At 38.3% G+C, this 15388-nt stretch overlaps 1 protein-coding gene and 1 long non-coding RNA gene across 2 annotated transcripts in view; one reads left to right on the top strand and one right to left on the bottom strand.

Moving 5' to 3' along the window:
* Positions 1–182: 182 nt before the first annotated feature.
* Positions 183–13182, bottom strand: zbtb11 (zinc finger and BTB domain containing 11). The gene is made up of 10 exons (XM_051897122.1): positions 11799–13182; positions 10921–11135; positions 9520–9751; positions 7235–8250; positions 6192–6488; positions 5706–6102; positions 3172–3289; positions 2895–3053; positions 2557–2732; positions 183–1318 (listed from the first exon to the last, which is right to left on the bottom strand). Exons 1-10 carry the CDS (start codon positions 12106–12108, stop codon positions 801–803), a joined length of 3438 nt encoding a protein of 1145 aa, XP_051753082.1. The 5' UTR covers positions 12109–13182; the 3' UTR covers positions 183–800.
* Positions 11889–15388, top strand: part of LOC127514350 (uncharacterized) — a 16542-nt gene continuing 13042 nt past the window's right edge. The window contains exon 1 of the long non-coding RNA XR_007930608.1: positions 11889–11961. This is a non-coding gene — a long non-coding RNA (uncharacterized LOC127514350). The remainder of the gene's footprint in view (positions 11962–15388) is intronic.

Here is a 15388-nt window from a genome sequence, read left to right on the forward strand (position 1 = left end):
CTTATTCTACAAAATTCTAAACAAAAATTCTAACAGCTAACACTATAATAAAACCATAGTAAATTTTTAAGGCCAGCTCTCACAAATCTTGGGATGCTGGTATATGTGTGTGAGAGTGTATGGACTTCACACATTTTCATTTTCACTTCAAGACAGATAAAATAGAAAAAAGAGAAAAGAAATATAGCACATGGTGTATCCCTGCAGACAGGGAGTTTTTTATTTGGTTGTCATTTCTGCTGCTATACATAGTACTCAGCTGAGACCGAGAGGAACCGCATTATACCACAGACAAGAGCCTATGGCCCTTTTGCTAAGACTGTTAGAGCTCATATATAATCTTTACAAATTAAAAAGAAAAAAAAAACAGCCTTAATAATGAGAAAATGTCACCTAGTTACAAAAAAGTCAAACGTTTATATTGGGATCCATCTGTTGTATGCTTGACTGTGACAATTACAATGCAAATGATTCTGTTTATGTACACGTGTATACAGAAGCTTACTTATAATGCAAATCAAGCATTTTCACACATCCACATCATGCAGATTCACACACACACACACACACACACACTAGCTGTAAGAAGGGTGATGTCAGCAAACTCAAGAGTCTTTTAAGCTTATTTTAATTTACATTTTACATCAAAAATAAATGAGCACTTTTTTACATTATCACACAGAGTGCATATGACAACAAAAAAAGAATAAGTCTGCCCTTATTCATATTACTTTTACTGCCAAGTCACTATGATACTGTCGACATCAAAGGCTGAGGAGCCAGATTTGAGTACTTGTGTCTCATTCCACCTCTGCCACATGGGCCACCTCCACTTCCATGGTCTGGATGATCTCTGGTGCCTCTTCTACCTTGACTGCAGCTTGCTGTGCCAGGACGTAGTTCACCACCTGCATAATACTCTGATCGGACAACGTGGCTACGGCGGCATCACTCACAGCCTGCACGGCCTCCACGGTTTCTTCGGTGATGAGTACGGTCTCTATCTCCTCTGTGACGGGAGGCTGTGGAGGCTGGAGTTCAGGGGGCAGCTCAGAGCTGAGGATGCTGACGGCGTGCTCCACCTGCGTGCCTTGGTTGTGGAACTGCAGAGTGTCCTTCTCTAGCATGATCTTGCCGGGCAACTGATCTCCATGGAACTTGGTTATATGCTTCCGCAGCGTTCTGGCGTCTATGTGGGCCTCCTGGCACAACGGGCACACGTACGGGCGCTCGCCCGTGTGAGTGCGAACATGGCGCTTCAGCGAACGAGCATCAGCCCATGCAACGCCACAGGTCAGACACTCAAAGGGCTTCACTCCTAAAAAAAAAAAGAAAAAGAAAAAAATAGCAGCATGACATCTGTTATACTCAGCTATTTATAAGCATTTGAAGTGGCTGACACCCAAACCTAAATGTCAGTTGACTGTAAAATTGCTAAATACAAGCATGAAAATGTGTAGGATGTCTATTAGACTGAATGTCTCAAAAGAATGACATGCAGTGCCACCTACAGCCACATTGCAGATGTGCAGATCAGATCAATCTTTTCAAAGCAAATAAAAAGTATTAAATAGTTTTTTTGTTTTTACAAAAATACATTTTTGTTTGGTTTGCTTTGGGTAATATACTTTCTAAATCAGAAAACAAACAATATATATTTTTGTCAAAAATACAAAAATAAAAGTATTTTTAGTAATTCATAGAGGCAAAATGAAAATTTCTGAGATTATTATTTTCCTCTTAAATTGTTAAAAATATATAAAGCACCATCCTTTTTTCTCTTCCTGAAGTAGTTATGCAGTTCTACTAATATTTTACACACACACACACACACACACACACACACACACACACACACACACACACACACAGTCAAACCAAAAATTATTCAGACATTTTTGATATATTTTTACTAGTGGCTGCAGGACACTATAGTTCATTTATGTAAGTGAGGATTGCAAAATAAAGTAAACTGTGACATATTATACCCAAAAATTCTTCATACAGTGGACTACCAGTAAAACTGATAAAAATTTGGAACCAAAAATTATTCAAACACTTTGACCTGACCACGTTTTACCTAAGTGTTTTCTGACATAATTAAGATTCATTTTTTTCTGACACAGTTTAACTCTGAGATCTTGTCATCTTTTTTTTTACCATTTTTTTAATGAAATGTTCAAGGTGTCTGAATAAATTTTGGGTTGACTATATATTATATATATATACACACACACACACATGTGTGTGTGTGTGTGTGTGTGAAATATTAATAGTATTAATAGTGGAGAAATGAAATGGTATTTTTTTGGGGACCTAGGAGAACTAAAACTGTTTTATTATTATTTACAAAATAAATAATAACCATGGTAGAGTCTCAAAAACTATGATAGAGTCATAGTGTTATTATGATTAAAGCTATCATAGTTATTGCTGTTGCTGTGAAACTAAATTTTCCTTTTTATATTTTTGTTTGGGTGAAATAATTCCTGAATCTGCATATAAATGATTTGTTATTATCATTCTACATGCGTTTATGTATGATTCTCCACTAACCCTGGTGATTATTCATGTGGCGGCGGTACTCTCTGAGCTGTGTGAACTTCCTCCCACAGTGCTCACACTCTCTCTCCAAGTTCTGCTTCACTCTGCCCTTCTTTCCATGAGTGGCTTTCTTGACATGCCGTCTGAACAGGGCCTTCTCAAAGAACTCCTTCCCACACACATTACACCTGCCAAAAGGACAAAACATACAATGTAGTTTGCCGTCTACCTCTAACAACTGCCTGAGTCACTCTAGAGTTCAGATATCATATAATAGAGAAATTCATAACAGGCCCTTCAAAAAGCACAAGCGAAAAAAAATACACTTTGTTTTTCTGTTTCTCCCTCACCTGAAGGGCTCTGCAACAGTGTGCGATTTGACGTGCGAGTACCAGTCTTTCTTCCAGCTGTAGCATTTCCCACAGACCTGGCACTGGAAGGGCTTTAGGCCTAAGTGCTTATTCATGTGCTGCTGCAGGTCTTTCGCTTCAAAGAAACTCTTATCACAGCTATAATGGAAGAACAAAAGGTGTCAAACCATTATGTGGGAAGATACGTGAATAAAAGTTTAATCGGGGGGTTCACAGAAAGCAGTCGTGTGTATGTATCAAGGGATAAGGCACTCACTGAGTACAGTGGAATGAGCGGACGTCAGGTTTTGGTTGATGTTTCTTGAGGTGTTTGCTCAGTCCGGAGGCACGGTGAAAAGATGCTCCACAGGTTGTGCATAAGTACTTTGATTCACCTGTCAAACAAACTGCTATTATGAACCACTCATTTAGCACTATTGTAATGTTAAAGGATTAGTTCACTTTCAAATGAAAATTACCCCAAGCTTTAATTACCCTCAAGCCATCCAAAGTGTACATGACTTTCTTCTTTCTGATGAACACAATAGGAAAAATATTAATAAATATCCTGACACATCTGAGATTTATAATGGCAGTAAGCGTTACCCAATGATTATGAGCTGAAGAATGTGTCTCCATCCACATCCATCCATTAAACATACTCCACACAGCTCCGAGGGTGTTAATAAAGGCCTTCTGAAGTGAAGTGGTTTGTTTGTTTAAAAAAATAAATAAATAAAAAATCCATATTTAATAAGTTATGAGGTAAAATATGTAGCTTCTGCCAGACCACCTTCCATATTCTACTTATGAAGAAAGTGTAAAACTCTTGCAGTTCACAAAGCTCACGCTACGTCCTACGCCTTCCCTATTCAACTTACAGAAAAAATGTAACTGACGCAACGCCAGTTTACACTTTCTTCGTAATTTGAATACGGAAGGCGGTCTGGCGGAAGCTAGATAAGAGTACATTTATGATGGATGGATGTGTATGGAAGAACTTTATTCAGCTCATACTCGTTTGGTAACGCATACTGCCAATATAAAGCTCTGATGCGTCAGGATATTTATTAATATTTCTCCGATTGTGTTCATGAGAAACAAGAAAGTCACATACACCTAGGATGGCTTGAGGGTGAGTAAAGCTTGGGGTAATTTTCATTTGAAAGTGAACTAATCCTTTAATGACTACATTAATACTAAGAGCGTAAATATTTGCTCAGACATTAATTCATCTCAATTGCTACCTTTTACCAATAATATTAAATTTGGGTCAAAATTATGTCTAATTCAATTAGTTCGAGTCATACTTTCAAAACCAAGCTGACCTGTATCTGGAGCAACTGAAAGTGTTTATGTTGGAATCTAGATTTGGTGGATCTTTACAAAAAATATTTAAAATTTTAAATATATTTTAAATATAAAATATATTTAAATATCAGATAGTTTACAAAAATATTTTATTGAATATAAACCTAATAAACCCCTTAACCCACCTTTTCACGATCTCTGACCAATTACAGACCAAATGTCATTCATTTCCAATGGAGAGTAGTATAGGATCTGTGTGGTGTTCAGATCATATGCGTAAGCAGAATTTTCGGATGGGATTTGAGCTCCGGATGTGATATTTGAACTTTTGTGGCTAGACCATATGTGACTGCCAGACTGGATGTGATGTATTCCAATCAAAACTATGGCTTCAGTCCAAATTACCAACATTTTTTCCACTCGAACGTTATTCTTTAAACACTATTTCTGTAAAACAGGCGGTTAGCACTAATTACATCAGAAATAATTATTTTATAATTGTTAATTAAATATTTACCTTGATTAGCCCTAGAAAACCCAGCTATGTTTTTCTTTCAGACATATTGGTGTCTTTTGTTTTTGTATGGATATATTCATACATTTATAATGTATTAATTTTATCATGGTGAATTAGTGGAGGGTAGCGGCTGCTTTCATTGTGAGTTTGAGTACTGTGCGACTGCCACTAGAAGACGAAATGCGACAATCTTATGTGAATGTCAGAGATAGTGGAAAGGCAGTTTTAGATTATTCATAATGAGAAAGCTAAAAATACATAGAGCCAATTCCAAATATATAATTACACAGCATTTAGATACAATCAACAGGAAGAAGCTTCCAGAAGGTGTCAGATGCCTCCAATGGTAGCCACATACATGTCCAGATTTAAAACACTCTGTTTATTTGCACATTTAACACGGCCCACTCATTCTACACTTCACTTGATTATGTATTTTCTGTATTATTTCATTCAGCTTTTTTAACCATTTTTAATTACATTTACTCCTTTTTATTTGTCTTTTAGGGTATATATATATATATATATATATATATATATATTCAATTTTTATTTTGACTCTCTTCTAAACTACCATAGTGCATGAAAATGTGCTATATAAATAAACTTGCTTTGCCTAAAGTAATTATAATCATTTACTTAATTCTGTAACTGAATCTAAATTCATTTTAATTTTTTTTATCTTAACTCCCGTTCTTAATACTAATCACATAACACCAGTTGCATATTTAAAGAGATAGTTCACCCAAAAATGAAAATTCTGCCATCATCATCATCATCTCACCCCCCATTGACTACCATAGTAGGAAAATTCTATGGCAGTCATTCTTCCAAAAATCTTTCTTTATGTTCAGCAGAACAAAGAAATTTATACAGGTTTCGAACAACTTGAGGGAGAGTAAATGATGAAAGAATTTTCATTTTTAGGTGAACTATCCCTTTAAGTATTCGTCTGGCCTGACACAAGCAAAATGTGTGTGTACCTGTGTGAATACTTGTATGCTCCTCCAGGCTTCTTTTGGTGACAAAAGACTTGTCACAGACAGTGCATTGAAATCTCTTGAGGGAGTCGTGCAGCGCCCGGTGCATCTTCAGGCTGTGCTTGGTGGCAAAGCTTTTCCCGCAAACCTTGCAGGTGTGCGGCCTCACCCCCGTGTGGTTCAGCATGTGAATGCGCAGGGAGTACAGCTTGGGCAGAGTCTTGCCACAGATGTCGCACACAAACTCCCGTTTGGTGCGGTACCTCGCCTGATCTTCTGACCCCTGAGAATCTTCTGTGGCCATGGCCCGTGTCATGCTGGCTCTCTGAGTCTTCTGATGCTTGTGACGGGCCAAATGTGCACGGAGTGAGGCTGCGTACTGGAACTCCTTATTGCAAATCTGTGAGGACAAAAGAAAGGTCAGGAAAATAACCAAAATGCATTAAGATCAGGCAAGAATTACTTTATATTCAGCCCAAGGGTACATACACTGCACTTGAAGCTACGAGCCTTCTCATGTTTCAGAGTGTGCATGATGAGGGCGTACCGCCTCTGGAACACCATGCCACACTCATTACATGCATGTTCTCCTTCAACAACTCCTCCTGGGTCTCCCTGTAGTGCGCCCTCCTCCAAAGTCTCTGGCTGGTCGACAACAGGCTCCAGTTCCTCTGCTAAAGGCGCCATGGCATCAGGAGCAGCCGCTATGTTTGACTCTGAAATCTCATCAGGATTGTTCTTCACAGACTGAACCGGTCGACCTCTCCTGGCAAGTCTCTGAGGTGTCTGGGGACACAGTGAGATTCTAAGAAGACAATCAGGCTGAACTTTTTTTTTATCCAAACACTGGCTTATTGAACGACAACAGGATATTGGGGTCAGTGACAAATAATAGTGTCTATATCTAGTTTAAAATGAATGAGACAAAATTTTGGTTGCACTTTTGTATTTTATATGTATTCATGCTGATTGTACGTGATTCTGAAAAGCAATTATATCATTTACAAGAAAGGTTTAAATATAAAGACTGGTGAAAATGCCATAATTCTCAAAATTCTCATAATACATGAGAGTATATTTTCTGAGTTTCTCATGTTGGTCACATAATATGACTTGGTGTATAAAGGTATTTCAAATATTAATAAGCATTGAAGCAGTTCTGTTAAAATGCATTTTCCTAGGAAATAATAAATAATTTGATTATGCCAATCTTTATTATTATTTATATTCTTCTTAATATTTGTTATTATTTTTTATTAACTACTTAAAGTTCCTGTTTCAAGAATGTCATTCATTCATTCTTGCTGTGATGATTTTAGAACATTATGATATCAGAAAACCAGTACAAGCTTTGCAAAAGAGCGCATAAAGGCCACATAGTCGGCACACTTTTGAGCCACAACATGACAGATGGGCCACCCTGCGGTCTTGTGGACCTTACAAATGTGCCAAGTCCAAAAGGGCACCATTTGGGACAAGGCCATCGTCACATTTACAGATGAATCATATGTCGAGTGAATGGGAGTGCATACCTTTGCAGGGGGTGAGGTGCTTCTCTCTTCCTCCTCGGTCTCAAGTCCCATATGAAGACGAACGTACCCTCCTTCCTTTACGGATCGTTTTCTGAGGTATCTCTTGTTGGGATCTTTGCTTTCCTCTTCTTTTTTCTCTTCATCTGCACCAGATCCATCCTCAACCCCCTCCATCTCTGTGGGCTCCTCCTCTGCAGGGAGAGGAGGAGGTGGTTCCGGCTGCTTCACTTTAGGTGGTCTTCCTGGCCTCCTTTTGACCGGCGCAGGGGCTGGCGGTGGTGCTGCTGCTGCCGGCTCAGGTTGGCGTGTGGGCACAGCAGCTTGGGGCTCATCCTGCACAGCAGGTGGTGCTGCCGCAGCTAAATGAACAATCTCAGAAGCGTCCATTTTGCCAGGATCCACACTAATGAGATAGGCTCCCGTTTGCATACTCTCTGCGACAGGAGTGTCACCAACCTGTGGCTCCTCTACAGACCAACAAGCCTGTACTACAGCCAGGGACTCACCTGAACCCGCTTGCCCGGAGTGAGTGACCAAAGTCATGGTCTCGCCCTCTTCTGCCTGGCCACTGTGGGCCACCATTGCGAGAGACTCAGCTGAGCCAGCCTGTCCACTATGAGTAACTACAGTCATTGTTTCACCATCTACGGTCGCACCAGCAAGCAAGGCCAGCGATTCCGCCGTCCCGATTTCACTTGTGATTACAGCCAGAGACTGTCCTGCTTCGGGTGTGTCATCACTCTGCATAGTTACCACATAGGTTTCGGAAGCGGTGGGCGTTACTGGCTGAGGGGGCGCAGGCTGGCTGGCCACCACAGTGTGGATGTCTCCTCTCTGATAGACCATCAGCTTCTGTTCTTCTACTTTCTTATGCACAGATTCACAGATCTGAAGTACTTCAGCCATTAATAAGTGCCGTGCCAGTGTGGCTACCTCTGCCATCACGCAAAAGTTAAAGGTCAGATTTGAGGTGTAGGCAAAATCCAATAATGGCAGAAAACTGGCCTTGCTGAAGCCTAGTAGGTAATACAACACAAAAGAAACAATTACGATTTGAATACCTATAAATAACACACACATCAAAAAAATTTAAGGTACACTATGTAACTTTTTTCTTGTTCGAAATTTCAAAATTTTAATGAGTCAATACATTATCAATCCTTCTTCCAAAATGTGTTTTTGTCTTACCCTGATGCCTATTTAAGTGTTTATATTTGACCTCTGTCTGGATGTTTTTTTTGTGGGAAATTGCGTACATGCATCACTCCTCCATGCGCATCTCGTTATATCCGTAAATAGAGAAAAGTTGTATGTAATAGAGACGCATGTATGGTCTGGGAGTGGCATAGGTTAGTTGTCACAATGAGCTAGAAAGGTTGAAATGGAAAACTCGAACCTCCAGGGAATCACAACCATTGGCTTGGCTTTTCGGAGATGTCGAGAATTGAGAGATTTTAAATGTTTTTGAAAGCAACACGGAAATGGCGTTTTTATTACTCAACAGGTGAGTAAGGTATTTCATTGAACAGATAAATGGCCATACATAGATTCTCGAACAGTAAAAGCTCATATTTATCTGCACACAGCCGAAGCACAACCAAAACAATGTTCTTCCACAAAATGCATGCAGTTTTGTTTTTTAACCACTAGAGGGCCAAAAGTTCCATAGTGTACCTTTACTGGTTAATGTTCTCACACAAATTACAAACTAGCTAAGAAGCTGCCTATCTAGGCACATTTTGGACATTAGCGGTTGACTGATTTTTTGATGGCCGATAACAATATCTTAGAGAACAAGGTGGGTGATGACTGATATAAAGCCGGCAAATATGATATCATACTATTTTAATTCAAGGATAGTAAATTACACATGCTGCAATGAAATGCACATTTATTTACATCATATTTTCTTAATTTAGAAAAAAATTAATTAAAAAATTTAAAAAAATTCTTAATTTAAAAAAAAGTATTAAAATGAACAGTAGTACACAGTCTCACCCAATTTGTATACACAATATATTTGTGTATAATACAAGAATATTAAAAGAAAAGTGCTACAGGAGTTACTGCTCATAAATAGTGTTTCAGATCAGTCACTTTTGAGGTCACATTTGGCTTTGGATGCTGTGGACCCTGCTATGGAGACTGTGACACAGCCCACTAGGGATTGGATCAGAGATTATATTTAAATACTTTTTAAACATAAAACCTAAATTAATCTGTTTGTCTTATCACATTGTTCACGTTTCATCATTTCAAACAACAGCATCCTGCATTTTTCTCACCAGAGAGGTCAACGACAGCTTCATGACTGGTCACAGCGCCCTTTTCCACAAAGAGCTCGTAGAAATAATCACTGCAGGAGGCCAGTACAGCTTTATGTGCCCGATGCTCTTCACCCTCAATGATCAGGGTGATGTCACAAAACTCATTTCTCAGTCTCTGCTGGTTCAACCTGTCCAGCATCGTCTGCCCATGCTTTGGTAAGAACTGCTTAACAACTCCCTTACTGTCCACCTATAACCATGCATGAAAGAACATATCCATCAATTTGTCAAATAAATAAATAAAATATAAATAAACAATATTTATACAAAAATTCTATGTGAGGGTCTTTTAATGTGAGGGTCAATGACATGACGGGTCATTTTTTGTTCAAGGGCCTTAATAATAATAAAAAACAAAGATATGACATCCAAAGTATGTGAGGTAGTACACCTAGATCTCTTTTATCAAATCCAAAAGGTTTTAATTGTAATTTTCTACATATAAAGGTATTTTAAACCTTTTTAAAATGAAGCTGTTGGTATTTTTTTTTTTTTTTTTTGTCAAAAGGTAATTCGGTTTAACCGTCCAAAGGCCAATACAGCCCCTTTATTTGTGATTAAAATATCTTAAAATGTAATAAATGTATATATTTTTATATTCTGGCATGATTTTAAAACATCATATATCAACATAGTGCAAAATGGTATTAAAACTGCATATAAGTCGTTGCTTTGTTATGAGAAAGAATGTCCGGAAAAATGAATTTCATTGATGTCATTCGGAGTAATCAATATAAAGGGACCATTTTGGATCATGTCATGCGATTAGTATCATGTGACAGGATGTGACATCATTCAGACACCTGCAAAGGACCACATGGTCATGAAGCAAAGTAACTAACTCTCTTTTAACTATTTGAAAAATCCATGTTTTCACTTGCTCATACACGTCCCAAAACATCAGGTCATTCGGTACAACCTCTATAAAGCATGGAAAATGTTGTAATATTTTAAAAACTTGTACTAAATATAAAAAGTTTGATTGTTCTTTTGCTAGCTAGATATCAGCCTGTTAGCATTTTTTGAAAATATCGTCATTCGGTATAACCAAAAGTGTCATTTGGTAAAACCGAAATTTTGGTTAAACCGAATGACTTTTTTGGTGACATATTTTTTCCATCTTGTAAAAAATGACAAAAGCAGTGTTAACTGATTATAAAAACCACATCATCTCATTGTTAACACTTAATAAAACTTCAAAATTAATTATATATCTATTATGTTTTTTTACACTTTTAAAAACCTTATTCGTCAATGACCCATAAATAAACTATTTTACCTGGAATATTTTCAATTAAATTCAAAATTTCAGGGGTTAATTTTTTATATTCATTGACACAAATGGCATTCCGTACTTACAAAAACCAGTTCATGTTTATCAACTGCACTGGACTGTTCCTCATCCAAATCATCATTTGCCTCATCATCTTCTTCCTCACTGGCATAGGCAGTCTTTCGTCTAACTTGTCGGACAGTTTGTTTTGTGGCATCTTCAGCACTGCCTCTCCCCTTCTCCTGCTTGCTTTGGCAGTGACTGCACTCTTTGATGCAATCCTTCACCTGCTTCAGTACACCTGTGATAAGAAGACTAGGTTTAAGCCACATATAATAACAGACTTTGTCTCAAAAGTCAATAAATTACACCCATTTTTGCCATGGGATTAAAAAGCACTTGTCTATCACTGTCTTACTTATTAATATTTAAATATACAAGGTTTCTTAAAGTTGGCATGAAACCGAAGTTGCAATCTTCTTTCCTATTATGACATACATCTGAGTGAAACTGCTTCTTGAACAAGAAAATATGTAGGGTGGGAATTGATTGGACTGTTGGATCTGTGATCTCAGGTGAACGAGTTTGTCCCCTCGCGCCAGTAAATACATCATCAAGAGGGAGGGGAAATTAATTTTATTAAAGATTACGAGGTCACGTGAATTTAAAAAAACAAAAAAAACAAAAAACAGTGATGTGCACGAATAAATCATAATACTGCAATATTCAAAAAAGACTAGTCAATTTTGATTTCATGGTGACTTTATTGCCTATTCTATTTCACAAACTGCCATATTTATAACCCTTTTCTATACGGTGTTTATTATTGACACTATCCAGCTGTGGCTTCCTTTCTTGTCACCTGCTGTGACATACTGACAAGAAAGATTTAATCAATGCCAGCTGTCACACAGCATTACAGTGCTGGAAATCTTCGCGGTCATTAAAGCTGTGATTAGTGTACCTCTCCACCAGTATTTCTGAGAGATGATATCCCATGTCTGCTGCTGGTTGAGGTGTTCCCCTCCGGACGTGATGTGCGCCTCAGTGATGAGTTCCTTCCGTCTCTCGGCCTGCAGCACCACTTCCAGCTCCGTGAATTCATCCAGACCTTTCTGCCGCCTCTGGTAATAAAGAATCCCATTGCGCACTATGTAACAGGCAGCTGCTTTTCGGATCTTTCTCTTGGTGTTGCCATGCGTGCCCGGTGCGTAAGGTTCCCGTTCATCGGTCAAGTAGCGCTGGATGGCTAAATAACTCTCCTCGCTCGACATAACCCCGATTAATGACGCTTACTCAACAAAAACAAGACACATCAGCCTATGGGAGGTATTCTCGAGCGTAGAATTCAATAAGGTATTTTTTCAGCCCGTTTCCACTTCCATAGATGACACGGAAAAATATCGAGTGTGATATTTCTGAAATATTTTCCAAGGGGGAACGTCAGTTCTTGACCGTGTGTGGTGGACTTGCCTGAACAGACAAAATGGCTGCTGCACAACCGGATGTTGCGTTTGAAATGGCGGAAGCAGCTCCGAGAACTTCACGTGTAGGACAGTCACGATAACAGCAGAGAGCGCTGTTTACCAGCAAGTTTATTATTTATTTATTTTTATTTTTTTGATGCTTGAATACTTTTGTTGTCATACCAAATTAGTACTCTAAACATAGTGCATTAGAAATATATTTATTTTGTCTAAAATATAGGATATATTTAAAGAAACACTTTAATTATTTTTTAATCATAAACAATATCGTACCAGTTAGTCACTGAGCTGACCTACATAATTTCTTGACTAACCAAATAAAGGAGTTAATTTATATTCACTAAAATTTGTTGTTTTCTTATTTGAGCCCATTGTATCTATGGAGGCTACGACTACTGAAGATAAACTTAAAGTGTAGAAGGTAAATGCTATTTACCTTAGTAATAAATAGCATCTAGTTTACATTAAAGTAGAAATAGTTGCTATTCACACAAAATCTAAACAGAAGTAATATGTTACTTGTACTTTTTACTTCTCATTTATAAATCTCTAAATGGAATGGCTCCACCTTACCTTTCCACCCTTTTGACTGAGCACCATCCAACAAGATCACTTCGATCATCTAATCAGAGACTCCTGTCTATCCCTAAATCAAGGTTAAAATGTAGGGGGGGCGTGCCTTTTCTGTAGTTGGCCCTAGACTCTGGAATGATTTGCCCATTTCGATTAGCCTGGCTTCATCTTTATCTGTTTTTAATTCTAAGTTAAAAACATATTTGTTTGACAAAGCATACATGTTGAAGCACCCTTACATTGTATTTTACTGTTATATTATAATGCTGAAGCACTAATTCTAGTCTATTTTATGGTATTTTTCTACAATTCTCTGTGTATGTGTTTTATTGCTTAATAATTTTAAAAATAATAATTTTTTGGTTTTTTTATTTTTTGTGTTTTTCTGTGTTTTTAGCTATTGTAAAGCACATTGGACAATGTAGGTTGTATTTAATTGTGCTATATAAATAAATGGCCATTGCCATTGCCATTACAGGTAAAATATAGTAGTGGACTGTTGGCTATTTGCATTTGATGTAAATACACACTGCCCAAATTTGAATCTTACAGGTGGTGGCATTGATTTAATGAAAGAGCAAATCTTTACTCCCTGACATTCATTGTGGGATGTCTTTTATCTCTCAACTCCTCTCTCTCTAGGTATGCTGGAACACCGTCTGACAGAGATAACTGAAAAGCCAGCACCTCTGTAGAGGGTTGCCAGGCAACTGAAATGACTCATCACATACTCTTCTTGTTAGCAGCATCAGTTTGTCCACAGCCCATTCGTCCTTATCATTGATACATTCCTTCCATTGAGAAGACCCATTTAGTCCCCTGCACACTTCTGACCTGCCGCACTGATAAAGTCACTCTTCATAATGACTGAAGTACACATACACGCATACTCAAAATCACAGATGAAAAGCTGTTTGGCAGTAATCATGTATAACAGTAAATTTTAGAAAATAATATTACTATGAATTCAAAAATTATTTTGCTGCCTGTTGTCACTTAGTAATTTTACATCTTTAAATTCTTTTAATTTCAGGCTACCTTTGAAATTTGTGGACTACAGTAAAAAAAAAAAGGGATAGCCGTATTATTTAAACTGAGGTCTGAGGACAGAGAGGGCTACTTGCTAACTGTTCAAATGTTCTAAACTATTTTCTAGGTTTTTTTTTTTGGTCATGCGAATAAAGCTATCTGAATTGAGAGAGAGAGAGAGAGAGAGAGAGAGAGAGAGAGAGAGCTATTCCCTCTTGTTTTCCGGTTGTCTGCAGAAAGGGGGCGCTGTTACAGCTTCATGTTACAGCACATGGCATGGCAAGACGTCGGTCCTTGTTGAATGTTGAGTCTTTAACTTCATAATAATGACTGTAGAGGAGAGGGAATCTCTCATACGGTCTGACAATTGCTCGTATGTACAGGTGCTGGTCATATAATTAGAATATCATCAAAAAGTTGATTTATTTCACTAATTCTATTCAAAAAGTGAAACTTGTATTTTATATTCATTCATTACACTCAGACTGATATATTTCAAATGTTTATTTCTTTTAATTTTGATGATTATAACGGACAACTAAGGAAAATCCCAAATTCAGTATCTCAGAAAATTAGAATATTACTTAAGACCAATACAAAGAAAGGATTTTTAGAAATCTTGCCCAACTGAAAAGTATGAACATGAAAAGTATGAGCATGTACAGCACTCAATACTTAGTTGGGGCTCCTTTTGCCTGAATTACTGCAGCAATGCGGCGTGGCATGGAGTCGATCAGTCTGTGGCACTGCTCAGGTGTTATGAGAGCCCAGGTTGCTCTGATAGTGGCCTTCAGCTCTTCTGCATTGTTGGGTCTGGCATATCGCATCTTCCTCTTCACAATACCCCATAGATTTTCTATGGGGTTAAGGTCAGGCGGGTTTGCTGGCCAATTAAGAACAGGGATACCATGGTCTTTAAACCAGGTACTGGTAGCTTTGGCACTGTGTGCAGGTGCCAAGTCCTGTTGGAAAATGAAATCTGCATCTCCATAAAGTTGGTCAGCAGCAGGAAGCATGAAGTGCTCTAAAACTTCCTGGTATACGGCTGCGTTGACCTTGGACCTCAGAAAACACAGTGGACCAACACCAGCAGATGACATGGCACCCCAAACCATCACTGACTGTGGAAACTTTACACTGGACCTCAAGCAACGTGGATTGTGTGCCTCTCCTCTCTTCCTCCAGACTCTGGGACCCTGATTTCCAAAGGAAATGCAAAATTTACGTTCATCAGAGAACATAACTTTGGACCACTCAGCAGCAGTCCAGTCCTTTTTGTCTTTAGCCCAGGCGATACGCTTCTGACGCTGTCTGTTGTTCAAGAGTGGCTTGACACAAGGAATGCGACAGCTGAAACCCATGTCTTGCATACGTCTGTGCGTAGTGGTTCTTGAAGCACTGACTCCAGCTGCAGTCCACTCTTTGTGAATCTCCCCTACATTTTTGAATGGGTTTTGTTTCACAA

The sequence above is a fragment of the Ctenopharyngodon idella genome, chromosome 6, assembly GCF_019924925.1.
Source record: "Ctenopharyngodon idella isolate HZGC_01 chromosome 6, HZGC01, whole genome shotgun sequence".
NCBI lineage: Eukaryota > Metazoa > Chordata > Actinopteri > Cypriniformes > Xenocyprididae > Ctenopharyngodon > Ctenopharyngodon idella.

Excerpts from the sequence above, each read along its gene's own strand:
- zbtb11 (XM_051897122.1), bottom strand. The coding sequence starts at position 12,108 with ATGTCGAGCGAGGAGAGTTATTTAGCCATCCAGCGCTACTTGACCGAT. Across the intron at positions 3,290-5,705 it reads GCATACAAGTATTCACACAG|GTGAATCAAAGTACTTATGC; the intron begins GTACACACACAT and ends TTTGTTTGACAG. Across the intron at positions 3,054-3,171 it reads CGCTCATTCCACTGTACTCA|CTGTGATAAGAGTTTCTTTG; the intron begins GTGAGTGCCTTA and ends CTTCCATTATAG.